Source organism: Scardinius erythrophthalmus, assembly GCF_964197995.2.
Source record: "Scardinius erythrophthalmus genome assembly, chromosome: 5".
In the NCBI taxonomy this organism is placed as follows: Eukaryota; Metazoa; Chordata; class Actinopteri; order Cypriniformes; family Leuciscidae; genus Scardinius; species Scardinius erythrophthalmus.
Window position 1 is genome coordinate 28,710,610 of NC_138225.1, and position 25,840 is coordinate 28,736,449.

Sequence of the window (25,840 nt, forward strand, 5' to 3'; positions counted from 1 at the left end):
GTTGGTCTGGTTTTACACTTGACTCAACTTGATTCTGTTGAACCCTGGTGCATTTGCGTTTATCTTACGTCATTACAAACATGCACGCCGCATAATAGAAAACAAAACATGGTCAATATATTTTGTTTGTTTTTAATTTGGTGCTATTATATGCAGCAGAGTAAATTGCACTTGGGTTTGTAGTTTGTATATGCGTTGCAAACTGAATCTTTAGAGGAGACAGCGGATTGCCATTCATTTGCTGCCCTGATTGCACTCGCCATACTCGAATACACTGCAGGCTCACTCTCGCTCGTATCCAAGGTATATCATCAACACCATCATCCCTTATACAGTATGGGCCCTATTTTAACGATCTGAAACGCAAGTGTCAAAACGCCAAGCGCAAGTAACTTTGTGGGCGGGTCTCGGCGCTGTTGCTATTTTCCCGGCGGGATAAATGACTCTTGCGCCGGCGCAAATCTAAAAGGGGTTGGTCTGAAGTAGCTTCATTATTCATAGGTGTGGTTTGGGCGTAACGTGAAATAAACCAATCAGAGCATCATCTCACATTCCCTTTAAGAGCAGACGCGCTTTTTCCTTGGCGTATTGCTATTATAACGGCGGATTTGCCAGACGCACGCCAGGAGCGGTTCACAGCCGAGGAGAGCAAAGCTCTCGTCACGGCCGTAAAAGAGAGAGAAGTGACATTGGGGATGGAGAAACACACCCAAATTAGCTTTGGTTAAACAGGCATATAATAATGTGGGTAAATGTGTAAGCTAGATGTATGCTTTTATAATAAATTGTCTATCTATCTATCTATCTATCTATCTATCTATCTATCTATCTATCTATCTATCGTTCTATCGTTCTATCTATCTATCTATCGTTCTATCTATCTATCTATCTATCTATCTATCTATCTATCTATCTATCTATCTATCTATCTATCGTTCTATCTATCTATCGTTCTATCTATCTATCTATCTATCGTTCTATCTATCTATCTATCTATCGTTCTATCGTTCTATCTATCTATCTATCGTTCTATCTATCGTTCTACCGTTTGTAATAATATGATTTGCAAAAATTAAAACTGCTGCTTCTGTGTAGATTAGAGAATCAAAGTGTATGCGCGTTGTGCACGCTATACATTATGGTCAAGCATGCGCCCTTAAAATAGCATAATGAACAATGCGCCACTGACTTTAGACTAGGTTTTTTCTGGCCAGTGGCGCAATTGTTTTATGGAACAGTAAAATAGCACCAGGGATTGTTTGCGCCGGAACACGCCTCCTTTTTGGCGCTGAACCGCCCAGGGAGCGCAAGTTCATTCCCTAGTTTAGCGACGTGCTTCTGTGGAGGGAAAAGCGTGCTTTGCGCGGGTGCAAAATAGTAATGAAACATGCGTCGGTGTACAAAGTCAATTGCTCTGGGTGCAAGATAGGGCCCTATGTGTTTTATTGAACTAAATACATCGTCATTGGCTTAAACGCATGTGCAGGATACTTGTGCAAACCCAAGCCCATGTTGCTTTCACATTCACGGGAATCGCGGCACAGTTCAAGAGCAACCGAACACAGACCAGGTAGCCTCGGGTTCGGTACCCCGGCCGCATGACAGCTTTCACATTTGCCATTTTTCATGCGAACCATGCCCCGTTTCGAACTGAACTGCCTGTGTGAAAGCACCCTTAGTTTCACTCGTATTTTCAGTTCTAATTTACCTGGAAGGAAGTCAGGCTGATAACACTCTCAAAGCACAACCCTGAAGTGTGTGGAAATGCCATTCTGCTAAGATAATCTAGAATGAAAATATAGATTTAGATTCTTACTATTAACTGCAATGGGCCACTTTATGAAGTGTTTCTTTTCAGTTTGTCTATGTAAACTTGCACAAAAAGTTTGTTTACAGTGTATAGAACCTCATTATTAATGCACAATACAAAGGGTGAAAAAAAAATGTAATATATGGCTAGCCATAATCTTCTACTTTGTTGTAATTAATAATGTAGATTTATTTCTTGCACCTTCTTGTAATCAGCTTGATAGCAATGCCTAGAACACAAGGGAGGCATTTTTATTTATAAAAAAAAAAAAAAATTAACCTAGGTAGAAGATTGACTTTTTTTTTTTATAATAAAATGGAAAAAATATAGGCAAGCCTTTAATTGCCCCCTTTGGCCCCTTTGCAGACAGTGACGGTGACATGATGTGAAGTATGGTAACCCATACTCGTAATTTGTCCTCTGCATTTAACCCATCCAAGTTAGTGCCCACACATTAGGAGCAGTGAGTAGTGAACACACACACACACTGCAAACCGTGAAGTGTTTCTTAAATGTCACTTTGGATAAAAGCATCTGCCAAATGAATAAATGTAATGTAAAGCTACCTGCTGTTCATGACAAGCACATCATAGAGGACTTACTCAAGCTTGTTGGTCAGTGCAATTTGCAAGTTTTATACACATGAATAAAGATTTTTTTCTACCGTTGTGTTTACAAATTAGCCCTTCATTTCATGCTTCAGAAGAGCAAGCAATCGCAGACACGTTGTCCTTCCATTATCTGGCTGAAGTGAATGATGAAAACGCAGACTGCTGATGAAGGCAGCCACATAGATGATTGGCCCCAACACCGGCTTATTCCCTTCAGCACATTTTCAATTAAACCTTTTTAGCCAGTGAGCAATTAACAGTAGGCAGCTATGTGAGCTTGGCAAAACGTGTTTCTCTGCACTCCATAATCACTCATTGTCATAATGATGCATGAGCAGATCAAATTGTTAGGGATGACAAAAGCTTGTACTGGCCTTTATTCACTGCATCTTATTCAGGGGACCAGAGGAGATGAATACATCACCTCGGAAATCGAGCGCTCGTAAATCTTGTTTTAAAGACGCTTATCCAGGTTTAGATTCAGTCCAAAGGTGGCTTTTGTATAGTCAGGTTTTATTTATTGCTCCAGCCTCATTTCGTTTGGCCTTTTGTGCATGGGAATAAATAATTATTTGTGCATTATTGTGTTTTAACTTTGTACATATATACACATAGTAGTGGCCAAAAGTGATGACCGAAGGGGATATTTGTATAATATTTGCCTTTAATTACCATACAAGTTTAATTAAACCATCAAAATATAAGTAGTTTGTTGAATTGGGATGAAGAACACACTAGACTTGGTTGAGGTATTAAACAGGCAAACTACAGCTTATCATGAAATCTTGGTTTTATTTTATTATGCAAAAAATGCATAGAGAAAAAATGGGTCACACTTTAGTTTAGGGTCCAATTCTCACTATTAACTAACTATTAACTACGACTTATGCCTCAAACTCCTAATTACTGCTTATATTAATAGTTAGTAAGGTAGTTGTTAAGTTTAGGTATTGGGTAGGATTAAGGGAAAAAGAATATCATGCAGGATAAGGCATTAGTATGTGCTTTATAAGTACTAATAAACAGCCAATATCCTAGTCATATGCAAGCTAATAAGCAACTAGTTAATAGTGAGAATTGGACCCTTAACTAAAGAGTTACCAAAAAATACTTTCAGGAAATAAAGCATGTGTGTGTGTGTGTGTGTGTGTGTGTGTATATGTATATATATATATATATATATATATATATATATATATATATATATATATATATATATACTTGAGATGCACAGATTTATCAATTATTTTCACTATCAGCCATTAAAAACAGCTGATGATCAGGGCAAATTATATCCTATCAAACAAAAGGGGGTGGAAAACCGTGTCAGACTGCAACAGACTGCAAGAAAATGTGTGTTGTGTTGAATTTAGGGCAAGTTAACAAGACAATAATGCATTAACAATTAAAAAACAACAACAACATAAAAGCAGGCTCAATTTGGCCCGTAGTTCAAGCCAGGGTTGCCAGGTGCCCATTTTTTCCCTTGACCAAACATTATTTGTAGTGTGCCTCTCATCGAATAATCACAAAGAGCTTTGTGCTTTGTTACTTGTGATAAGAAACAAAGTCTCGGCTTTCAAATTCTGTCCATTTTATTATGAAATTCAATCAATTGATACTATCCTCATTGGTTGCAGAGGACAGCTCCTTCCTCTTGGCCATTTTCACTAAAATCCACAAAAAAAAATGTCTAATGATATAGTGAAAGCCAGCCACAGTGATTGATTGAATTATAGGGAGGGAATAATGAGTACAAACTTTGAATCTCATTTTAGCAACAAAAAAAAGTCTGCACAATTTTGCACGTTTCATTGTGTCATCACAAATGAAACAATTGAAAGCATTAGTACATTGAAGTACATTAGTTTTACACTCTTAGAATAACTATGCAGTAAGCTTAAAAAAGCTTCAATACATTTTAACATGTTTGAATAAAGGCAAAAGACATACATTTTAGCCACTACTGTGTATATACATACAGTACGCTCAAAATGTCACTTGCAACAGATAAAGGGATATAGTGATAAAGTGTTCTTTGCAGAGATTAATATTATTTCAATTAATTATTATTTGATGTCATATTTTATTAATATTAATACATTTCTGTGTGATTTTAAAGACCTTTTCTTTATTTTTTCTGTACAATGAAAATGTTGGTATTGTGTTGGATCATTATTAGAAGACTACTGCTCTAAACAATTATTTAATTTTTTTTTTTTTTTTTTTTTTTTTTTTTTAAATCAAGACCCTTGATACTTACTTTTACTTCAGTGACTTGTGTGGTCAGTTTGAGCAGAAGTTAGAAACATCAATCGATTGTTTTAGACATTTGTGCTACTTTAGATCTAATGCCAGCATTGTCTCAGAGAGAAGGCAGATAAATCTTTAGTTTTAATAGTGTCTCTTAGTTCACATGCCAAAGAGGCAAAATGAAGCCGTAATTACAAGTCTTAATTGATGTGTTTTTACCTTGATAGACCATAGCTCTGCTCTCCTTGCTCTTTTCAGACTGTGGCTTGGCTTGCTGTTGTTTGCTCTATATTTCTCTGCGTATTGATTGCTATTATGGCAAATCCAATGGGCACAATAGAACTCTATCAGCAAAATACAGGTTAATTATCTTGAGGTCAGGCGGTCTCAGATGCACACAAAGGGCTTATCCTCTTCACACATTACAACCTAACATTAAATCGTGAGTACAAATTATCACCAAGGTTTTTTTTTTTTTTTCATTCAGCAAATGAACTGGCAATTGGAAGGAGAGCAGTGTTTAAGCATCGACATCTGAGAGTTTAGATGTTTGGTAACTTTTGTTCTTTTTTTTAGAAGCCATTTGCTCTTTATTGTCAAAATGATTATCTCCAACTACAGGGCTTTATGGTACTTATTAGATCATGGTAAAAAAAAAATTTTTCGTTGATCAGCCTATAAGGTGTGAAATAATTTTTACTAATTGAGATTTTACTCTTATTATAAACACACTCGTTCTACAAATAAGAAGCCATGGAAGCCAGAATCTTTCTTTTCACTGGTGGTGAAACAGTGACTTTGACTGAAGGCAAAAAGTGATATTTTTGCTAAGTGGAGTGGGAAGCTGTCGGACGTTTTACTTATGCCTGACTGATTGGCCTTATAAGCGGCCGAGAGGCTCGTCAATAAGCTTGAGTTAATGGCATTGATTGTGGATATTGTGCTTTTTTCCCTGGCTCCTGCAGGGACTCCAGTGAATCGGATTCCTATCATGGCCAAGCAGGTGTTGGATCTCTACACTCTCTACAAGCTTGTCACCGAAAAAGGCGGCTTAGTGGAAGTCATCAATAAGAAAATATGGCGCGAGATTACCAAAGGCCTGAACCTCCCTACCTCCATCACCAGCGCGGCTTTCACCCTCCGAACACAGTGAGTGAGATAACTTCAGACGAGAACAACTTGATGATAACTGCCAGTTGATTCTTGTCTATCTTGTCCAATTTAATTATCTGCTTTTAAAACAGAGAGAGTGAAGACTATGCATTTTACAGCGTTTGGTAAAAGTTAGAAAGAGGTTTTACAAAGATTGTAAAATTGAGATCCATCAAGCAAACAATAATGCTGTGTAAGCACTGCACTTTCTTGAATCAGCACATTGCGAATTTAATTTCAACTTTTAACTTGCTATTTAACTTCAAATGCAACATTCATGGTGGAAGAATCTAAAAACACAAAACAACACAGTGGGCAAATATATTTTCCATGTTTAAAAATATGTCAGACTCCTGTGTGAACAACCCACATCCCTGTGTGCACATTGACACACTTGATTGCAAAATGGATTGGTGTAGACAATATATTAAAGCTGCTTTTTGTTTAGCCAGTGGTTTCCTCATCTAACACAATATATAACACAAATGTATTTAAATTATATTCATTTTGGGGGAGTTTCTTCTTGATATATTGATACACACTACCATTCAAAAATTTGGGGAATGTAAGATTTATTAATGCTTCTGAAAGAAGTATCTTATGTTCACTAAGCCTGCATTTATTTGAATATAGTAAAAACAGCAATAATGTAAAATGTTATTACAGTTTAAAATAACCATTTTCTCTGTTAAAATATAATTAAAATGTAATTTGTTCCTGTGGTGGCAAAGCTGAATTTTCCGCATCATTCTTCAGTGTCACGTGATCCTTTAGGAATCGTATCTAATATGCTGATTTGGTGTTTAAGAAACATTTCTTTTTTCTTATAAATGTTGAAAACAGTTATGAGCCTGTTTAAAAAATGCTCTTTATGTAGACAGTTGAACAAACACCTCTCGTCTAGGTCATGTAAACAGAGGAATGCAGGAAATCTAGATTTCACAGCACTGTTGAGAGCAAGAATGTGCACTCACTACATTATGGTGTAGTGTTCCCCCCTCTTTTATTTTCAAAAATGTAAATGACAGTAAATATATGCATTAAATATATAATAGGGTGACTATTAAAACAATAGATATACTGTTCGAAAAGAAAGACAAAAGTTTTCTGTTTCTGTCAGCTGTTAGTGGAACATAAAGTTAATGTGATGAACTACACCTTTGGTTACTCTGCTATTACACCTGTGCATAGCAGTGGGAACATATTTTATCAGGGAGGTGCAGGGGGCCTGATGTTGCGGGGTAGTGCCGTGGTGGGGGATTTTAAACAAAATCCTAATATTAAACGGCCCAAATAACACTTACAGATGAACATACAAATAAATGAGGACAGAGTTATATGAGATTGCTTAGAACTCATGATTAAAAATAAATGTTAAAAACACTGTATATTTCAGTACTCGGCGGCAGCACAAAAACCTGCATCTTACCTGTTGATACTCAAATGTTGTTTGGTGCTTAGGAGTAATGCAGATTAATTCTTTAATCAAGACCTCTATATTAAGTTTTTCAATGATATCTGGGTGAACATGCATAAGTTTAAAGCTACACTGTGTAGGATTTTCTCCCATCTAGCGGTGAAATTGTTTATGACTACCAACTGAATATTACTTTCTAGCCCTTCCCATTCCGAGGGTGTTTTAACTCCTACAGTGGCCGTATTATTTCAAATCTGCCGGCAGTCGTGAGTAATCTCCCCCTCGCGTTCGTCACGGTGCCACTGAGTGTAAAAACGCGAAAGGTGAAGCTTGAATTTCCAGGTATGTCCCTCTTTGGCTAATGTATTTTCAAGATGGAGGCGCAACATGGCTTCCGCCATTCGTATTCTGAATGGCTGATTCTACGCTTATGAGAATTTTTGATTAGTTGGTAGAAGTAATTACACATTAATGAGCACATATCATTTTGAAAGAACAAAGTGTTTTTTGCTAAGAATCAACTTAAAAAATTACACAGTGTAGCTTTAAGATGAGTTCTGTTCTGTAACTATAACCTGTCGATACCGATTTTCGCAGATTCCGATTTTCTTTCAAAAAACTATAATTGACAGTACCTATATACAAATAAAAATCTACTTTTTGTCAATGCAAAAAAAATTTTCAATAAAAAAAAAGTAAAAAGACAGTAATAAAAAGAACAAATGAACAAATTTCAAACAACAGAAATGCAATAGATGTAAAAAGATTTTTTTAAGTGGGAATACAGTATATTCAGGTAAGAAATACTTCAGATGTTAATGTAATCAAATGTGAAATAACACTGGTTAGTTTTCTTTGTAAAAATTAAATACAGATTAATGCTTACAATTAGTTATACAAGATATTCAGTCAAGAGCAGAGAGTGATTTTCTTTGTCTTTTGTTCTTTTATTAACATGACAGACAGCAGCAGGAATATTAGGCTGCTGTCACTTTAAGAGTTTATGCACGGATCCAGTATACTGTTACACAACATGCCTTCTTCATCTTCATCTTTCTCAACTAATTATGTTTCAAAACTGACTGTGTTTAACTGAATACTTGCCAAAATGGGCATTTTGACATAATTTTGTGTGTATTTGACCATTTAAGTGCAGTAAGCCTCTCATTTTGGTACTTGTGACTAAAACTGCTTGAGACTGAGATACTTGTATCAGTGGTGCACGCTCTTTGGTGTGAGCGCGAAATCTGCGGGAATTTGTAAAATTATGCGTAATACAAGCATTATTTAATCGGAGCAAGTGAGTGAGAGGAGATGTGTGTGTATGTCACTTTGCCGTCGGAGAGAAGAGAGCGAGAACGCGCAGCTGACGTTATTGCCTGTGCCGCTGGAAACAAAATGGACTGGCTCAGATCATGCGATCATGATCAGGCCAATCATGCGGAAAAACGTCCGATTCCGGTCCCTGGCCGGTCGGTCGGTGCATCTAATACAATGACGTTCATATATTTTTCAATGTGACTGTAGCGTCCAAACACTTTATTAGAGGTGGGAATCTTTAGGCATCTCGCATTAAATCTTAAATGTATTTGTCCACGATTACCCTTGTAATTCAACCTTTTCGACACATAGACACATTCACATAGTGCCATCGCGCAGTTAAATTCTCAGAATCGATTAAGAGAAAATCACAATGCATAGGAGAAAATTTTTTTTGTTTCTCCCACCCCTACTGTTTATTAGCTGTAAGTGTCATTGTGATTGGGTTGTACATCACAGAACGCGTTTCATGTTCTGTCTTTTGTTCTCTACAGGTATATGAAGTACCTCTATCCTTATGAATGTGAAAAGCGGGGACTGAGCTCTCCCGGGGAGCTTCAGGCAGCTATCGACAGCAATCGTCGTGAAGGGCGGAGACAGAGTTATGGCTCCACCCTCTTCAACTACTCCCCTGTGGGCACCCCCACACTGCTGTCTTCCCCCAAACTCCAAATGCCCCACATCAGCATGCCCAGCATGCCCAACGGCGGGCACCTGAATCAGACCTCTGTTATCAAGAATGGTATGTGCATGTGTTTGTATTTCCGTTTTGCACAACATACTTCTGTTACTACTTAAAAGGATTTTTTTCTGTTAAAATACTTTAATATTAAGATGAAATTTAATGTATTTTTAACAATACAGCTGAACATACATTATTTTCCTCCCTTGCACAATAATTCTTTACTGTGTCAATAAAATAATATAGACCAAGGAGAAATAAATAAAATAATAAAAGTAATTAATAAAAATTCAAATTAAATGAAGTATAATCTAACCATTATAAACCAACTAAAACTAATAGTATTATATTAATTGTTGATTTTTGAAAAGAAAGAGACAGAAAAATGGTATTCATCATCAGGAAATTTAATGTTATTGCAGACCATCTAAATTACAATCTAGATCCTCCAAAGGAGAAGTCATCTCTCTTACACAATAACAGTGCACTTCTTACTCACGCTTTGGCGTGAATGGTCAACACAGCAGACAGGAAACAGCTTGCAGGACTTCCTCTTGCCCACTCTGCCAGTTTCCGCATCACACCAGCAGGAGCAATGAAACACAAAGAGACATGGGCTACTTCATGATTCAGTAATGTGCCCATATGGAAAAGGACAAGTCACGCAACTCTTTAAGGATCAAAGACCCTTCCAAATCTGATAGTATTTATAGTGTTTACAAAGCAGCTTTAAATAGATCTCAGTGCTTACTGCATGACTTGAGTCATATCATACTTCCCTGTCGGGATGTTATTTCTAAATCTTAATGTGTAGAATAAAAAGCAAAACCATTTTACATAAAAAAATAATTCTAGAATCAGTTTTAAAGTATTAGGTTTATAGTATCAAAATTAATGTCAGATAACCATTTAGAACCTGAAGCTAAAATAGGTGTTTTTCACATATTTTGTTTTTTTGACTGTAAAATTGTAAAACAATGTGCTGTCTTCAAGTGCAAGGTGTCATCTTTTTCAGAAAAAAGATGGCTTTCAATAAATTACAGTTATTGGCAATTACTGTGTGTGGTGAGTTTGTAAATAGAATTTGAATAGACAAAAATAAATTTACTGATTTTTATTTAGAAAAAATCTGAAAAATCACGAACGAAAGAAACACTTTAAAGTTGAAAAATGAACTATAATACATATATACAAGTCTTTTTTGTGACACTGGGTTGCACAGTTTTCATTTAGGAGACTTTTTTTCATACACGCACACATTTACAAATGCATACATACAAATGCACACACATAAACATGCACACACCACATGCTAAGATGCAAGAAAGAGTAACGGCCATCCGCCTCCCAAGTTTCATCAAAAATCATCCCAATCGCCTTTTCTACTGTCTACCACTTCATTCACCATGTTTTTGTTCTTTTCTTTTATTATTTTATGCAATCCAAAACACTCTTAACATGCTGCGCCTCGTATCTCTCTGTTCAAATCCTTCCTTCCCGCTCTGCCAGAAAGCTGCTGTCATTTGCGCCGAAAAGCGCATGTTGTCTACTGTCAGGGGCAATTTGACAAGATATGCACTATATTAGCCTATATAATCATTATATTTTACCTAACCTGTTAGTGGTGTCTTGATTATTTAATCTAGGTTTCAAATGTCTGTCAAGAAATGATAGCCAGTGTGTAAATGATTATATTTCAACAACTAATTGGAGTAAAAACATATAATTAAATTTAGAAATTAAAGGTGCTCTAAGCGATCCCGGGAGTCGTAACTTCTTGTTGACATTCGAATTGTTGTCAAACAAAACGGAGGCTAGCTAGACCCTCCCTCCTCCTCATCCCCTCCCTTCCGGCATAAAGGAAAGTCAAAGTAGTCACTACAAACAAAGTTATGTTTTACTGATACTTCATTCAATGTGTAATGTCGCCAAGTTAGATAAATGCTTTTATATATTACAGAACAGAATGCAGAAAAAGAGAAACACTATCTTAAAATCTTTCGCCACCTGAGGTTATAACTATAGCTCCCATACAGGGATGCAATAATAGCATGATAACGTTAGCTTCGCGTTTCACAGTGAGCATAAACAACGGCGGTGTCGTAAACAAATTTAGTCAAAGTTGTCAATAGCCTATAAATGAACATTCAAATTCATAACAAACAGTGGATGAAAACAATCATTCACACAAATTGTCGTCCTACTGTGAATTTGCTTGATCATTTACAATAGAGATTGATCGCTGCTAGAAACATATGTTGCATTCACCAAAGTTAACGCTGACTGCATAGTTCTAGCTAATTACATCCTTGTGTTGGTTTGGCGAACGATCATCTTTTTAGAAATAAAAATGGATTTACCTGTTCTGCAAAAACAGAGCAACTGAATGTCGGATTGAAATCCCTTCTGCCGTGTTCTCGCCACCTTTCGAAGGTTTTTCCGATGTAAATTAGGTTCTTCGCGCGTTTCTTATCCTTGTCGCTCTTCTTTGCAATTTGTTTATCGGAACGTCGTCTCTCTGGTCGTGTGTCGGCCATAATTTAAACTTCCCTCTTCATGCTTCTCTCTCCTCCACACCCCCTTCATTTGTGTACGTACACTAACCCCCCCCAAACCCCACCCTCAAATACTTCTTGTCAGTTACTGGCTGGAACACTGTTTGTTGTGTTCGTGGTGCGGGTGAGCACAGTTTGTTTTTGTTGCCGTTTGTGGAGCCTGTGGTGTCTAGAGAGACCACGTTTTTTTTGAAGTGTGTTCAGGGGACAGGCAGCTAGCGGATAGTGAGGAGATGTTTGCTGTATTTGACAAAAAAATGTTTTGGCCTAAAAAATGCGTGGCATCGCTTAGAGCACCTTTAATGAAAAAACTGCCTTAGTTTACATGTTTACCTAAAATTTGTTGTTATTTGAGTGTTGATTATATATCTAAAAAATAAACTGCAACTGAATTTAAACTAAAAGTTTGGGCTCTGTTGTTAACCTTTCATATTATAGTAATGTGCAATTAATGGCTCCCTATATAGTTTACACACAGCATTAGCAGAGAAACACTTTTATTAATAACTGAATTCATTTAAAGACAGAGACACAATTTGTTCAGTAAATCACTGTTAATTAAAAAAAAGCAATTTTAGCTGTACCGTACCAGTACTAATAAGATTTATGCTTTTTTACAGCAAGGACCAATTCAATTGATCGAAAGTGACAGTAAAGACATATACATATGTTTTATCATTTTAAAAAAAGATTTCTGTTTCAAATAAATGGTGTTCTTTTAAACTTTCTATTCATCAAATCCTGAAAAAAATGTATTCTAAAAACAAGCAGCACAACTGATTTCAACATTGATACAAATATATATATTTTTTTAATTCAGCAATCAGCTAAGGATCATGTGACACTGAAGACTTGGAGTAATTGAAAATTCAGCTTTGCCATCACTGGAGTAAATTACATTTTAATAGAAAACAGTCATTTTAAATTCTAATAATATTTCACAATGTTACCATGATTTAAAGGGTTAGTTCACCCAAAAATGAAATTTCTGTCAGTAATTACTCACCCTCATGTTGTTCCAACCCCGTAAGACTTTCGTTCATCTTCGGAACACAAATTAAGATATTTTTGATGAATTCTGAGTGCTGGCTCACTCCTTCATAGGCTGCTAGGTAATTGATATCTGCCATCCCAGAAAAGTTAGTAAATGCATTTTTAAAATAGTCCAAGTGACTACAGTGGCTCAACCTTAAGTTTATCAAGCAGCGAGAATACATTTGTGCGCAAAAAAACACACAAAAATAACGACTTAATTCAACTATTCATTTTCTTCTGTGTGGGCATCTGAGTGAGTTCACGTAGTGTAACAGCTTCTGGGTTGTATGTCAGAATGTAGGCTCACTATTGGCCGACGCTGGTCATGTATGTGATGCGTGTGATGTTGGCCAATAGTGAGCCTGAGCCAACATGAGGGTGAGTAATTACTGACAGCATTTTCATTTTTGGGTGATCTAACCCTTTAAAGATGGTGTTGCATTGCTTTTGCATTGTTTTCTCAACTATTATACTTTTTATGTAAGTGTTTGGTCTAACTTCTTTGATAGTGAAAAGTGAGCTCATATTTACATTAGCTCAAAGTAGCAGAAAATGAAATAAATGTGAAACAGCAGCCTGGCAAAATTATCCATTGCAAAAGTGAGGCTATTTAAAGATTATGGTAAACTAAGAGTAAATTGTACACTACATAAAATACTGACCTATAGGCACAGGTAGAAGTACTGTATGCAGTAATGCCTTATCAGGCTAACATCTACCTGTGAAATAATGGTAAATCTTTCAAGAAGTTGCTACATTCCCCAAGATTTACAGTGGGGGAAATAATTATTTAATCCCCTGCTGATTTTGTAAGTTTGCCCACTTACAAAGAAATTATGGGTCTATAATTTTTATTGTAGGTTTATTTTAATGGATAGAGATAGAATATCAACCAAAAAATCCAGAAAAAAAAAATTATATAAAGGTTATAAATTTATTTGAATTTCAGTTAGTGAAATAAGTATTTGATCCCCAAGCAAAACATGCCTTAGTACTTGGTGGAGAAACCTTTGTTGGCAAGCACAGAGGTAAGTCATTTCTTGTAGTTGGTCACCAGGTTTGCACACATCTCAGGAGGGATTTTGGTCCACTCCTCTTTACAGATACTCTCAAAATCCTTGAGGTTTCTTTGTCGCTTGGCAACTCCACAGATTTCCTATAGGATTACGGTCTGGAGACTGGCTAGGCCACTCCAAGACCTTAATGTGCTTCTTCTTGAGCCACTCCTTTGTTGCCTTGGCAGTATGTTTTGGGTCATTGTCATGCTGGAAGACCCATCCACGACCCATCTTCAGTGTTCTGGCTGAAGGAAGGAGGTTCTTGTCCAAGATTTGTTGGTAAATTGAGCCCGTCCATCAGCCCCTCAATACAGTTAAGTCGTCCTGCACCCTTAGCAGAGAAACAGCCCCAGAAGCCCCTTGACTATAGGGATGGTGTTCTTGGGGTCATAATCAGCATTTCTCTTCCTCCAAACACGGCGAGTTGAGTTGATACCAAAGAGCTCAATTTTGGTCTCATCTGGTCTCTGAATCATTAGATGTTCATTGGAAAACTTCAGACGGGCTTCTACATGTGCCTTCTTGAGCAGGAGGACCTTGTGGGCGCTGCAGGATTTCAATCCATTGTAGCGTAGTGTGTTACCAATGGTTTGCTCGGTGACTGTGGTCCCAAATGCCTTGAGATCATTAAGAAGCTCCTCCTGTGTAGTTCTGGGCTGATCCCTCACCTTTCTCATTCATGATCATCCTTACCTCATGAGGCGAGATCTTGCATGGAGCTCCAAACCGAGGGCGATTGCTTTTTCATTTGGTATTTCTTCCATTTCTGAATAATCACACCAACTAAAATCTCCTTCTCACCAAGCTTCTTGCTGATGGTCTTGTAACCCAATCTTGTCTTCCTTTGACAGCTCTTTGGTCTTGCCTATGGTGGTGGAGAGGTTGGAATGGAAGATACAGATTCTGTGGACAGGTGTTTTTTATACACATAACGAGCTGACATTAGGAGTACTTTCTTAAAGTGACAGGACTAATCTGTGTTTCACATGGGCACATAACCAATCTGTGGGAGGCAGAATTCTTGCTGGTTGGTAGGGGATCAAATACTTACTTCACTCGATCAAATGCAAATCAGTTTGCAACCTTATATAATGTGTTTTTCTGGATTTATTAGTTGATATTCTGTCTCTATTCATTAAAATAAACCTACCATAAAAATTATAGACCTTTAATTTCTTTGTAACTGGGCGAACTTACACAATCAGCAGGGGATCAAATTATTTCCCCCACTAGGTGGTCCACTATTTTTGGTTTTCTGTTAAAGTGTATTGTTAAAGTGTAAGTACTGTCTTATAGTCGCATATACAAAGACTTCATGATGCTATCTTGCCCCACAGAGGACTCAATGCTGTCCAGCTGCCTGACTAATAGGGTGGGCATCCCTGTGTCTTTGGCCAGCCACCACAGTGCGGCCCAGGCTGCAGCGGCTCAGGCTGCCGCTGCAGCGGCTGTACAGGCGGCCGCGTTGGAGCAGCTGCGGGAGAAGCTGGAGTCTGGAGAGCCACCGGAGAAGAAAGTGATGCTCATGGCAGAGGAGCAGCAGAGGATAATGCAGCATGCATTGCAGCAGAATCTGTTCGCCATGGCAACCCAGCTACCCATGAACATCAAACTGAACAACAGAGGTGGGGGCAAGGAATCCAAAGATGGTTCTCACATATTTTTGTCCTGTGTATGTTTTTACAAAAAATCTCTTTAGTGTCAAAAAAAGTAAAACGCAAACTTGTGTGTAAATATAATATAAATGGCAGTAAAGTGAAGTGTTTCCCTAGAGTGACCCATAAAATCCTGTGGACTGAGTCAATAGTGAGACGAGAGAGAGCATTATGGGTCAAATAATGTAGATTAGGGCAGAAGAGTTTATTTACTCTAGGCTGAGTAAGGATCACAAATAACCAACAGCAGCTGGAAAAGCCCTCGGGTTTGACTGCCACACATTGCATGACAAAACATGAACCTTCCAATTTTCCCTCACCAAACTGAGGTAATTAATGAATAACACTTTATTGATAAATAATTTATGTAATAATTTTATATAATTTTATTTATTTATGACACTAAGATAAGGGTCACCTATGAGAGAGGATTGAGACATTCTCAAAACAATACTGAAGGAATTTATGAAAAACATTTTATTTATGAATAATTGTTTATGAATGACACATTTTATTTTGTTTTGTGACACTATGATAAGGTGTCTCCTGTGTCAAAGAGTTTGAGACATTCTCAAAAAACAAACATCTATTTAATTAGTTGTGAATAAATGGTGAAACTTTACTGATGAAGAAAAGTGATTTCTGTCGGGCCGTTTGTCTGATGTTAATGATTTCAGTGCACCTTCATCGCTTAATGACAGTGTGTCATGATTGCAGGCTGGTCATGAGTAATGTTTTGTTGTCTTCTACGTGACTGTTACTCTTATACCACCCACAAAACCAAGAGCCTCGTTATATGGCGGGACAATGTAGCATAGTTCTGTAATGCTGAGCAGGACTTTTACACAGAAATACTCTGCAATTTAAAGATTATATTAAAGGTTATTTTGTGAAACCTGCACACAAGTATTCAAAGTAATGACAGAGTAAAAACTGAAAGTCCTGACAGATGCTAACTTTTTGGAAATAGGAATCCCCATGTGTTTTATCCCTTTTTTGACTCAAAAAATGAATCTAATGGTCTGCTACTTAAAGGGGATAGTTCATACAAAAATGAAAATTCTGTCATTTACTCAACCTCATGTTGTTTCAAACCCATTAGACTTTTGTTCATCTTCAGAACACAGATGAAAATATTTTCTCCGTCTCTCCATTGGTAGTCTATTCACTTAAAACTCTGATGCTTCAAACCGTTTGTAAAGAGATTGTAAAATAAATCCATATGAATCGGTCGGTTTAATCCAAGAAATATGAAGAGAAATTATCACCAGATCAAATTTAGGCTTGCATTCACATATAAACATCAGCGAACCTACATAGAGCATTAAAATATGGTTAACGGACGCTCAATGATCCTTGCTTGATGTGCAAGAACCAATGAGGTTCATTCTCGTGTTACGCAGCACGTTTGAGCTCCTGCAAGAACCAATGAGGTTCATTCTCGTGTTACGCAGCACGTTTGAGCTTCTGCAAGAACCAATGAGGTTCATTCTCGTGTTACGCAGCACGTTTGAGCTTCTGCAAGAACCAAGGAGGTTCATTCTCTTGTTACGCAGCACGTTTGAGCTTCTGCAAGAACCAATGAGGTTCATTCTCGTGTTACGCAGCACGTTTGAGCTTCTGCAAGAACCAAGGAGGTTCATTCTCTTGTTACGCAGCACGTTTGAGCTTCTGCAAGAACCAATGAGGTTCATTCTCGTGTTACGCTGCACGTTTGAGCTTCTGCAAGAACCAAGGAGGTTCGTTCTTGTGGTCAAACAAGTAAGGTTGAGCTGATCAATCTTTATATGTGAATAAAATAAATTAAATCTATTCATCGTATAAAATGATCATCTCTCTTCAGAAGACTTGGAAGAAACCACTTGATTCAAATGGATCTCTTTATGAATGTTTTGAAGTGGAGTTTTAGGTGAATAGACTTTCGATGGAGGGACAGAAAAGTCAGATTTCATTAAATGTCTTCATTTGTGTTTTGATGGTGAACAAAAGTCTTATGGGTTTGGAACGAGGGTGAGTAAATATTGAGAGAATGTTCATTTTAGGGAGAATTATCCTTTTAATATATTTCTCTTGAATACTTTGTGTGTAATGTTTGATCGCAGTGAAGAAATGTTTATGGCACAGACATTCTGTGCAGTTCCCTATCTAGAGAAGTGAAAGCCCCATCTTTTTGACAGTTATCACCCCCCCCCCCCCCACCTTAAACTCTTTTAATAAACCCCTCCTTATCCTGTCACTCATGAGTTATCACCGATAGTTGGTGGCACGCTTCTCTTGCTTCTTGTGTTCCTTTTATAAATGCTCATATTGAGTTTTTCTCTTCCTCGCTCTCTGGCTCCTCTCTTGACAGATGATAGACAAGAGACTGCATTGAACCTGTCTACCAACGGCATTAGCAGCATCAACATGTCAATAGAAATAAATGGGGTTGTCTACACAGGTAAATAGAGCGCCGTTTGCTGATGTAATTGCAGGCAGGAAATTCAATAAGTTATAGCAGCACCCCCTCGCTTAGTCCTCCACACAATTTGATGTCTTTGCTATAAAATCCATCGTAATGAAGTGGCAAGTCCAATAGAGTTAAAAAAGTTAAATATCTTAAAATTGGGCCTGGGCGCCAGGAGGTCGATGGAGCTTATTGTCTTTCGTGCCCGAGAGAAAGGCCCTCCGCCTTAGCTAGATACAGTGCTTGTGCCTGATGTGCGAGAGACAGTAATTACCAGAAGATGGCTCATAAGCTTGCTGGGAACAGTTCAGGCGATCAAGTTGAAGTGGCATCCTTTTTTTGTTCCCTGTAATGATGTACAGCCATTGAACATACAGATAAAATATTTTTATAGGGCTAAAAATTTTACCAATTAACATGTAAAAATGGTATGATATATATTTTTTAAATCCTGCTGTCGTGGTGCATAACACTGGACAAAGATGTGACGTTTACATAGGCCTGCGTGAACAGCGCCTTAGTCTACTTCGGACAGATTGACAAACTCAGACAGTAACAAGTTCAGAGGCATAAAAATAAAATATTAAAGCCGCTTTTGATAATGTCTATTCCACAATTTACTTGCCTGCCATAATAAAATCTGAAATTATCTTAGTTTGCACAGAACATTGATAGAATATATGATACTGTTATATATGCAATTAAGTGATTCATTTGATTCACATAGCATAAACTCATGTAGCATACCATGTCATTTATTTAAATAAAATGTTTTATTAATTGTTCTCATCTCTTTCAATATCTTAGCTTTTCTTTAGTGAGCTTTTTTTTCATATGGATTTAAACAAAAAAATTAGATACTTCAATATACATATATAGTATTGTGCTAATTAAAAAAATTCCCACAAAAATATAGAAACCGATTGAGCAAGGGGGTGTTGTCATTTTTTTGTAAGAATGATACAAATAAAATGTTTTAGATGAACGTTTTTTTGACTTATACATGTAGTTTCTATTATTGCATGAAAGTATTAGTAATAAAAATAATTCATAATATTTATCCCATAAAATGCATCTTAAAAACAACAACAAATTGGTCTAGTAAGTGAACTGCTGATGTTGTGTTATGTGAGGGTGGTTTTGGTGTTTGTATTCCTTGAATCTAACTTGAACTAAATATTTGTCTGCTGACTCCAGGGGTCTTGTTTGCCCGTAAGCCAGCCATTGGTTTCATGCCAGGCAGCCAGCGAGTCCATCACCAACACAGCTCTCAGGGAAAGAGCAGCAGCCCAGGGCTCAGCACCCAGATGCAGCCGTCCTCCTCTTCCTCCTCCACCGCCTCCTCACACGGACCAGCCACCTCCCCTTGAGCCCACAACACCTCTCTCACTCAACTCTCCCCCGACGTCAGATAAGGCAGGGTCTTTAGGTCATACTGTTGGACCAGTTTTTTCTGTCTCCTTCAATGTACAATGTACACTTTTTACTGTTTTTCTAACCCTCCCCCTGCAATCAGGACAAGGAGTGTCCATCACCGAAATAACTTCCATTAAAATTAAAGGCTGAGCACCTACAGCTGAAATGTGTTACATTTACATATGCAGCAAGTTGCAGCTTGTAATTTTGTTCTTCTGAGGACGTGTTATTCATTGTGGAGTGACTAAAACGTATTGCGTGACAATGCCATGAACACAAGGAGCGGTGTGACGCTCAAAGGGATGGGATGTTCCTCAGACTCGGCGCTGGCCTGCTTGAATGTTGCATCAAAGCAAGATTCTTCACTTTCCTACACAGATCCTTCATTTTTGGCACAGGAGTCCTTCCTCTTCATCTTTACTCGTTGCGTTCTTGAATTAAACAGCAAGAGCTATTATCAGCTATTACCAAAGAGAATAAGAGCAACCTACTAGATTAATGCCGTTTTATCGCACCCATCACACATATCAAATGCCATTGCAAACCATCAGAAAAAACAAAACAAAACAATGGAAGGTCACCATAATGAATTCAATCAAGCTGAAATATTAATATCTTGATTTTAAGCAAAGCACATCCCATTTAACTTGAATGCAAATTGTCAGGGAGAAAAGTTATTTACTGCTTAAATTTATGTTTGGAAAGAAAAAACATAATTTTATCCATCTACACAATCTTTAAAAGACTGAGAGAATCATGAATGCTTGCCGTATGTGGAAGATCAGCCATGTATAGCTTGATATTGAGGAAAGCAGACAGGATTAAGTCTACTTTATTCTCTCATGACTGGTTTTGTGGCGAAATATATTCTATTGATTAGTGAGTTATTTGGGGAACACTTGTCGACAATGTTTAATGATTTTCCACCACCTCAGCTTGGGTTTTATAGCAAAGTGTTTTAAGTGTTCATTAAATGGTTTAGTAGACGGAAAAACGGGTCACACTGGTTAATACAGGTTTCAGAAGTCGGGGGTCAAACGATATTGTGACGTGCGACTGTGAGCTGAACGTTGATCATAAAAAAAATGTTCGAGTACTTATACCAGAAAAGAGAGGCTCTTGAGAAGAAGATTATGTGCCGTGAACAGGCTGAATATGGCTCATCTTAGGCATCAGATCATGAGGTGGGATCTTTGTTGTGAATAGAATCCAATTTTCATCAAGTTTTCAACAATGCACTTGCATTTGAGAGTTCACCTCTCGTCCTTTATTCCGTTCTCCTTTTTTTTTTGCTCACACTCTTTTTTATTTCTTTTTCTTCTCTTTTCTGTTGATAAGGAAATGGGAGGATTTTATTGTGTCATTTTATTTAGAATTCAGTAGACAATTTCATGTTGTATTTATTATTACTTTTATTCTCTTCATTTCATGTTTAATCTTGGGCTGTTTCAGTGCTTTTAGCAACATCACATTTATTTAAAGAAAAAAAGTCATATTACAGCCTAATACCTCACAAATCTTGCAAACCTGTACACAGATAATAGATTATGAAACCAAGATATACCTCATTTATTTCATTTCTATTATTTTTATTGTGAAGCCACTTGAAAATTGATGTTTTCTTTTTGTTTTTGTTTTCAACAAATCACTGGATTTTTTTTTTCTTTCTATTTTGTATTGTTTTACCAAAGAAGGGAAATATATAATGAACACACATCTACCTCATTTGTTATAGACTGTGCCAACAACATATTCACAGCAGCCAGTTTTTAATCATAGCCTTTCTGGTCCAAATTCGCTTTTGCCTGCGTGGATTGTGCTGCAAAACCAGAGGCTGGACCACACTGGGCTCAACACAGCGTCATTTGCTTTGCTTGTTTGTTTATGTCAGTGGCATTTTTTATGCACGGAGGGAAATAAAAATACCAGAAGGATTCTATTTGATGTATACAACTGCTCAAATCGATTCAATATTGATCTGATCGAGGTTCTTCTTTATAGTATGAATAGATGTTTGAATTAGATTTGAAAACATCTTATAAAAATATCGTAAGTTAAGCTGCAACCTTTAGCATTTAATTAAGTGTTTTAGCTCACGGTTTGCAGCAGTTCCATTGATGCCAGTGTTTGAGTCATCATTTCTGTTCACAACATAATGTGGCTTTCAAAAAGTATATAACCTAATCTAAATCAAAACTAACAAAAAAAAATGTTTTAAATCCATTATTTTCTTTCACACTCTCTTTATTTGAATGTGGAGACATGCTCAGAATATGACTTATTTTTACAAATACCAAAGATGTGACAATGTTGTTGGGTTGACGATTTCCAACCAATACTGTCATTCCTAACTTTTAATCTCAAACAGCAGAGAAATGGTTTCATTTGATCCTGCTGCAGCAAAACTTGATTTTATTTAAAAAATAAAAATAAAAAAAAAGCCAAGCTGTATATTCAATTAGTCTCAGTGCACAAATGGCAATCTAAGAATGTAATAGCAGTTTCCAGACTTTTAGCACAACTAACGATTAATGAAACCCTGACCATCATTTTGTTGTTGTATAGGTGCAAGGATTAATGGAAATATATGGTCTATATTTATGTGGAATTACAGAGGGCACAATCAATGCACAATTGTCTGATTCCTGTTGTTCGATGTAATTTACCTCTTGATCAGCGTATGAAGAGACTGCTCTTATTTCTAGAGCAAATCCTGGACGAACTCTGGAGTGCTTGCTGACTGTGAAGCAAAAACATGAATCAGAGTGATTCCATAACCAAAGCTTTTACGAAACCACGCTCACAGGCTTACTGATGACGAACATTTGTTCATAAAAAGACTATCATTTTAATAAAGGTTAAGAAAAAAATATTCACTCATGTGCTTAAAGAATAACATGTTGTTTACCTTGTTTAGCTATGTCAACGATGCTATGCTGGTAGATTTTAGATCCTATTATATGCTGTGTATGAAGCTTATTTTCCTTTTATTCACTTTGGATAAATCCAGTGCATTATGGGAAAGCTGGATTGTGGTGCTCAGGGGTTAAAAAAGAAGAAAAAAAAACTGGTGAAAGATTTTTTTTTTGTTTTGTTTGTTTGTTTTGCCATTGACTTGTAGCATAATTAGAAATAAAGTACTGCTTTCCACTTTAATGTCCAGTTGAGTTTTTCTTATAATTGCTGTAATTATTAGTCTTATTGGAAAAAAGTATAATATTTGTTTAATATTTAATATTGGTCTTATATTTTTTAGAGGGAAACAAAGCTGAACATAAAAACTCAGGAGGAACCGCCGGATGCCTATTTACACTGCCGCTCAAAAGTTTGGGGTCAGCTGCATTTATTTGATCAAAAATACAGTAAAATCAGTAATATTGTGAAATATTTATTAAAAATAACTGTTGTCTTTGAATATATTTTAAAATGTATTTATTCCTATGATGCAAAGCTGAATTTTCAGCATCATTACTCCAGTCTTCAGTGTCACATGATCCTTTAGAAATCACTATAATTTGCTGATTTGCTGCTCAAAAAACATTTCTTATTATCAATGTTGAAAACAGCTATATTTTAATATAATATATTAAGAAATATTTGTATGAATGTCTTTACTGAATGAATGTTTGATCTGTTTAATTTGTCCTCGCTGAATAAAAATATTCATTTCTTTTAAAAGAATCTTACTGACCCCAAACTTTTGAACAGTACTGCATAAGTTAGCAGATGCTTTTATCTAAAGCTAATGTCAAATGATTTTAACAAGAACTTGACAAAATCCACACTTTATTCCAGAGTTTAAGATTGGAATACTAATGAAAGCTTACTTAATTGTTGATCAGCCCATGTTTACTGACAGATGATTGTGTTAAAAAGTTGTCCACTCAAAAGGCAAAATGAGCAACAAGTGTTCATTAATCGACAAGATGTATAAAGCGCAAGACAGCCTTCAATCTCATTATGGTCATATTAAAACATAATGAGATTGAGTGGAAACAGCAAATGGTCCTGAATTTAAAAGAACAGCTGCTCTGCATTATAGAGCGAATATCAGCAATTCGTTTCCACAGTTACCACAAAGAACAAATGGAAAAAGACCGGGACAGAAAAAAAGTTGACTCGGCTGGACAAAGGTCAAAATCCCGCACTGCAAACACAGGCAATTAAACTAATGATGCCAGGGGGGTGTGCAGCATTAAGCAGCTAAAATGGAGTAAAGATCGCTTCATTAAGACCCAAGAACCTGATGTAATTAGGAGTAGGGCCAAGATTAGTGTCTGTCAATGGTTTTTCCTGGGATTTGCAGGTAATAGAGTTATCATCGAGGCTCAAGGAGTGTTACATTACACTTCGGAATAAACAAAAACAAATTAGCAGCGTCGTCCAATAATGGGTTATCTTGTCAGGGCCTGACAGAAATCCATGCCCTATAACACAGTGTTAATTTTATGCATCACTGACAAGCACCTTCACAATCAATGTAGGTACTATAAAGTCAGGGAGACCATCAATTCAAGTTCAGGACAGGTAGATGAAGAGTTTTGTGAGGCCAATGTGTAATGGAGCCAAAGTATTGTTTGTTAAGTTCCATTTTTTACTTTAAAAACAATCAAATGCATTAAAGTCTCAATCCATATAACAATTACAGCAGTGCCATTGTAAAATATGTCAGTGCACAACAGTAATGTTTTTTTCTAAGGCACGTTGATGTTTATAAAACTATAATGTCCTAATTTAACTAAGGCCTTCTCCTGGCATAATCTAAGTCCTGTCTGTGAAACCAGGCCATGTACTTTCTCTTGTTAAACTTTAAGTTGCATTAAAAAGTCATACACTGTAAAAAGTGATCGTTTGATTTAACTTAAAAAAAAAAGTGAGGAAACCAGTTCCCTTAAAATTAAGTAAATAAACTTCATGCGTAATTGAAAAAAATTAAGTTATGTGGACTTGTCAAGTTCACATAACTTAATTTTTTCAATTACACATGAAGTTTATTACTTAATAATTTTAAGGCAACTGGTTTCCTCACTTTTTTAAGTTAAGTCAATGCGTCATGTTGGAAAGGTCACGCGTCACGTCATCTATCTAAGTTATTTGTCTGTGTACTCCAGTTCAAAAAGGTAGGGAAGGGCGAAAAATGTAATCTCATTTTCTCCTCTAACTTCAAAATCGTCCGACATCTTTGTTTTAATTTATTATTATTATTATTTTCGTGACCTTTCCAACGTGATGACGTAATACGTGGCGCATCTCAGAGATGGTACAATGATGGCATTTGTGGTTAAAAAGTATATATTTATTTATTATTTTTTTTAGAAAATGACTGATCGTTTCGCGAGATAAGACCCTTATTTCTCGTCTGGGATCGTGTAGAGACTTTGAAGCTGCATTGAGATGGACATTTGAACCTTCTTTGAACGTTGGTATAGTTGCCATTGAAGTCCATTCTGTGGAGAAAAATCCTGGAATGTTTTCCTCAAAAACCTTAATTTCTTTTCGACTGAAGAAAGAAAGACATGGATATCTTGGATGACATCAGGGTGAGTAAATTATCAGCAAAAAATCTTTTGAAAGTGAACTAATCCTTTAAAAGCAGTAAAGACGGATCGATCTGATTTTTATCCTTTAATTTCAAAAGGCCAGTCATGTCTTAGACTGTTAGCAGAGATGTTCTTTATTTCAGTGTTTTTTTTATTATTATTATTATTATAAATTTAGACCAGTATTACTGACGGGCATTAAACTGGTCATGTGTCCAAAAGGTTAGATTACCCTGCCTTGGGTCATCTGAGAACATCTAATCCGACTGCATATTACCTGTTGTCTAATTTCATTTTAGTGCCTGAACTTCTGTTCTAGCAAGAGAATAATGTCAGTCAATAAGATTAATTATGAATATGATGATTTGTCATTCATGGACAGCACAGTGATGTTTATTATCAGGTGTAATTGATCACCATCTTCTTCGAGGCTTCCTGATTAAGGAAAGGGAAAACTCACCCACCTAAATCAAATGAAGCCACATGATTATGTTGTGGGTTGTTTTCACTCATCTTACACACTGGCTGATGAGCTATAGATAAGAGAAACAACAACAAAGATGCTGTTTTCATCCACTGCTGTCCTGGTGACCATTGATTCAGCAGTGAACTTTGACCTCAGGAGCAGGATTCCTCACTAGAATCACTTCATGGCTGTCAGAGATGATTAGCTCAGCTGATCTAAGAGCACCGGCTTTGGGCTGCCAATACCAATCAGCAACCACAGCATATACCAGCGATGGTATCATGTTCTGAATACTGATTAATTAGCTTCCAACTTTGTGAAACTTTATTCACTTTATAACTTTAAAACTTTTTTTCTTTGAGGGAAGACTCGTACAATAGTGACTACATATTGTTCTGTCTGTCTGCCTGCACCTGTCTGCCTC

General features: G+C 36.7%; 1 protein-coding gene across 2 annotated transcripts in view; it reads left to right on the forward strand.

Moving 5' to 3' along the window:
* arid3c (AT rich interactive domain 3C (BRIGHT-like)) overlaps positions 1–22,558 on the forward strand; it is an 83,357-nt gene extending 60,799 nt beyond the window's left edge. For both annotated transcript variants that reach the window (XM_081366653.1, XM_081366654.1), the window contains 5 exons: positions 5,640–5,823; positions 9,058–9,305; positions 15,231–15,518; positions 17,899–17,988; positions 19,192–22,558. In XM_081366653.1, coding sequence (XP_081222779.1) covers positions 5,640–5,823; positions 9,058–9,305; positions 15,231–15,518; positions 17,899–17,988; positions 19,192–19,364 — 983 coding nt within the window. In that variant the 3' untranslated portion in view covers positions 19,365–22,558. The remainder of the gene's footprint in view (positions 1–5,639; positions 5,824–9,057; positions 9,306–15,230; positions 15,519–17,898; positions 17,989–19,191) is intronic.
* The last annotated feature ends 3,282 nt before the right edge of the window (positions 22,559–25,840 follow it).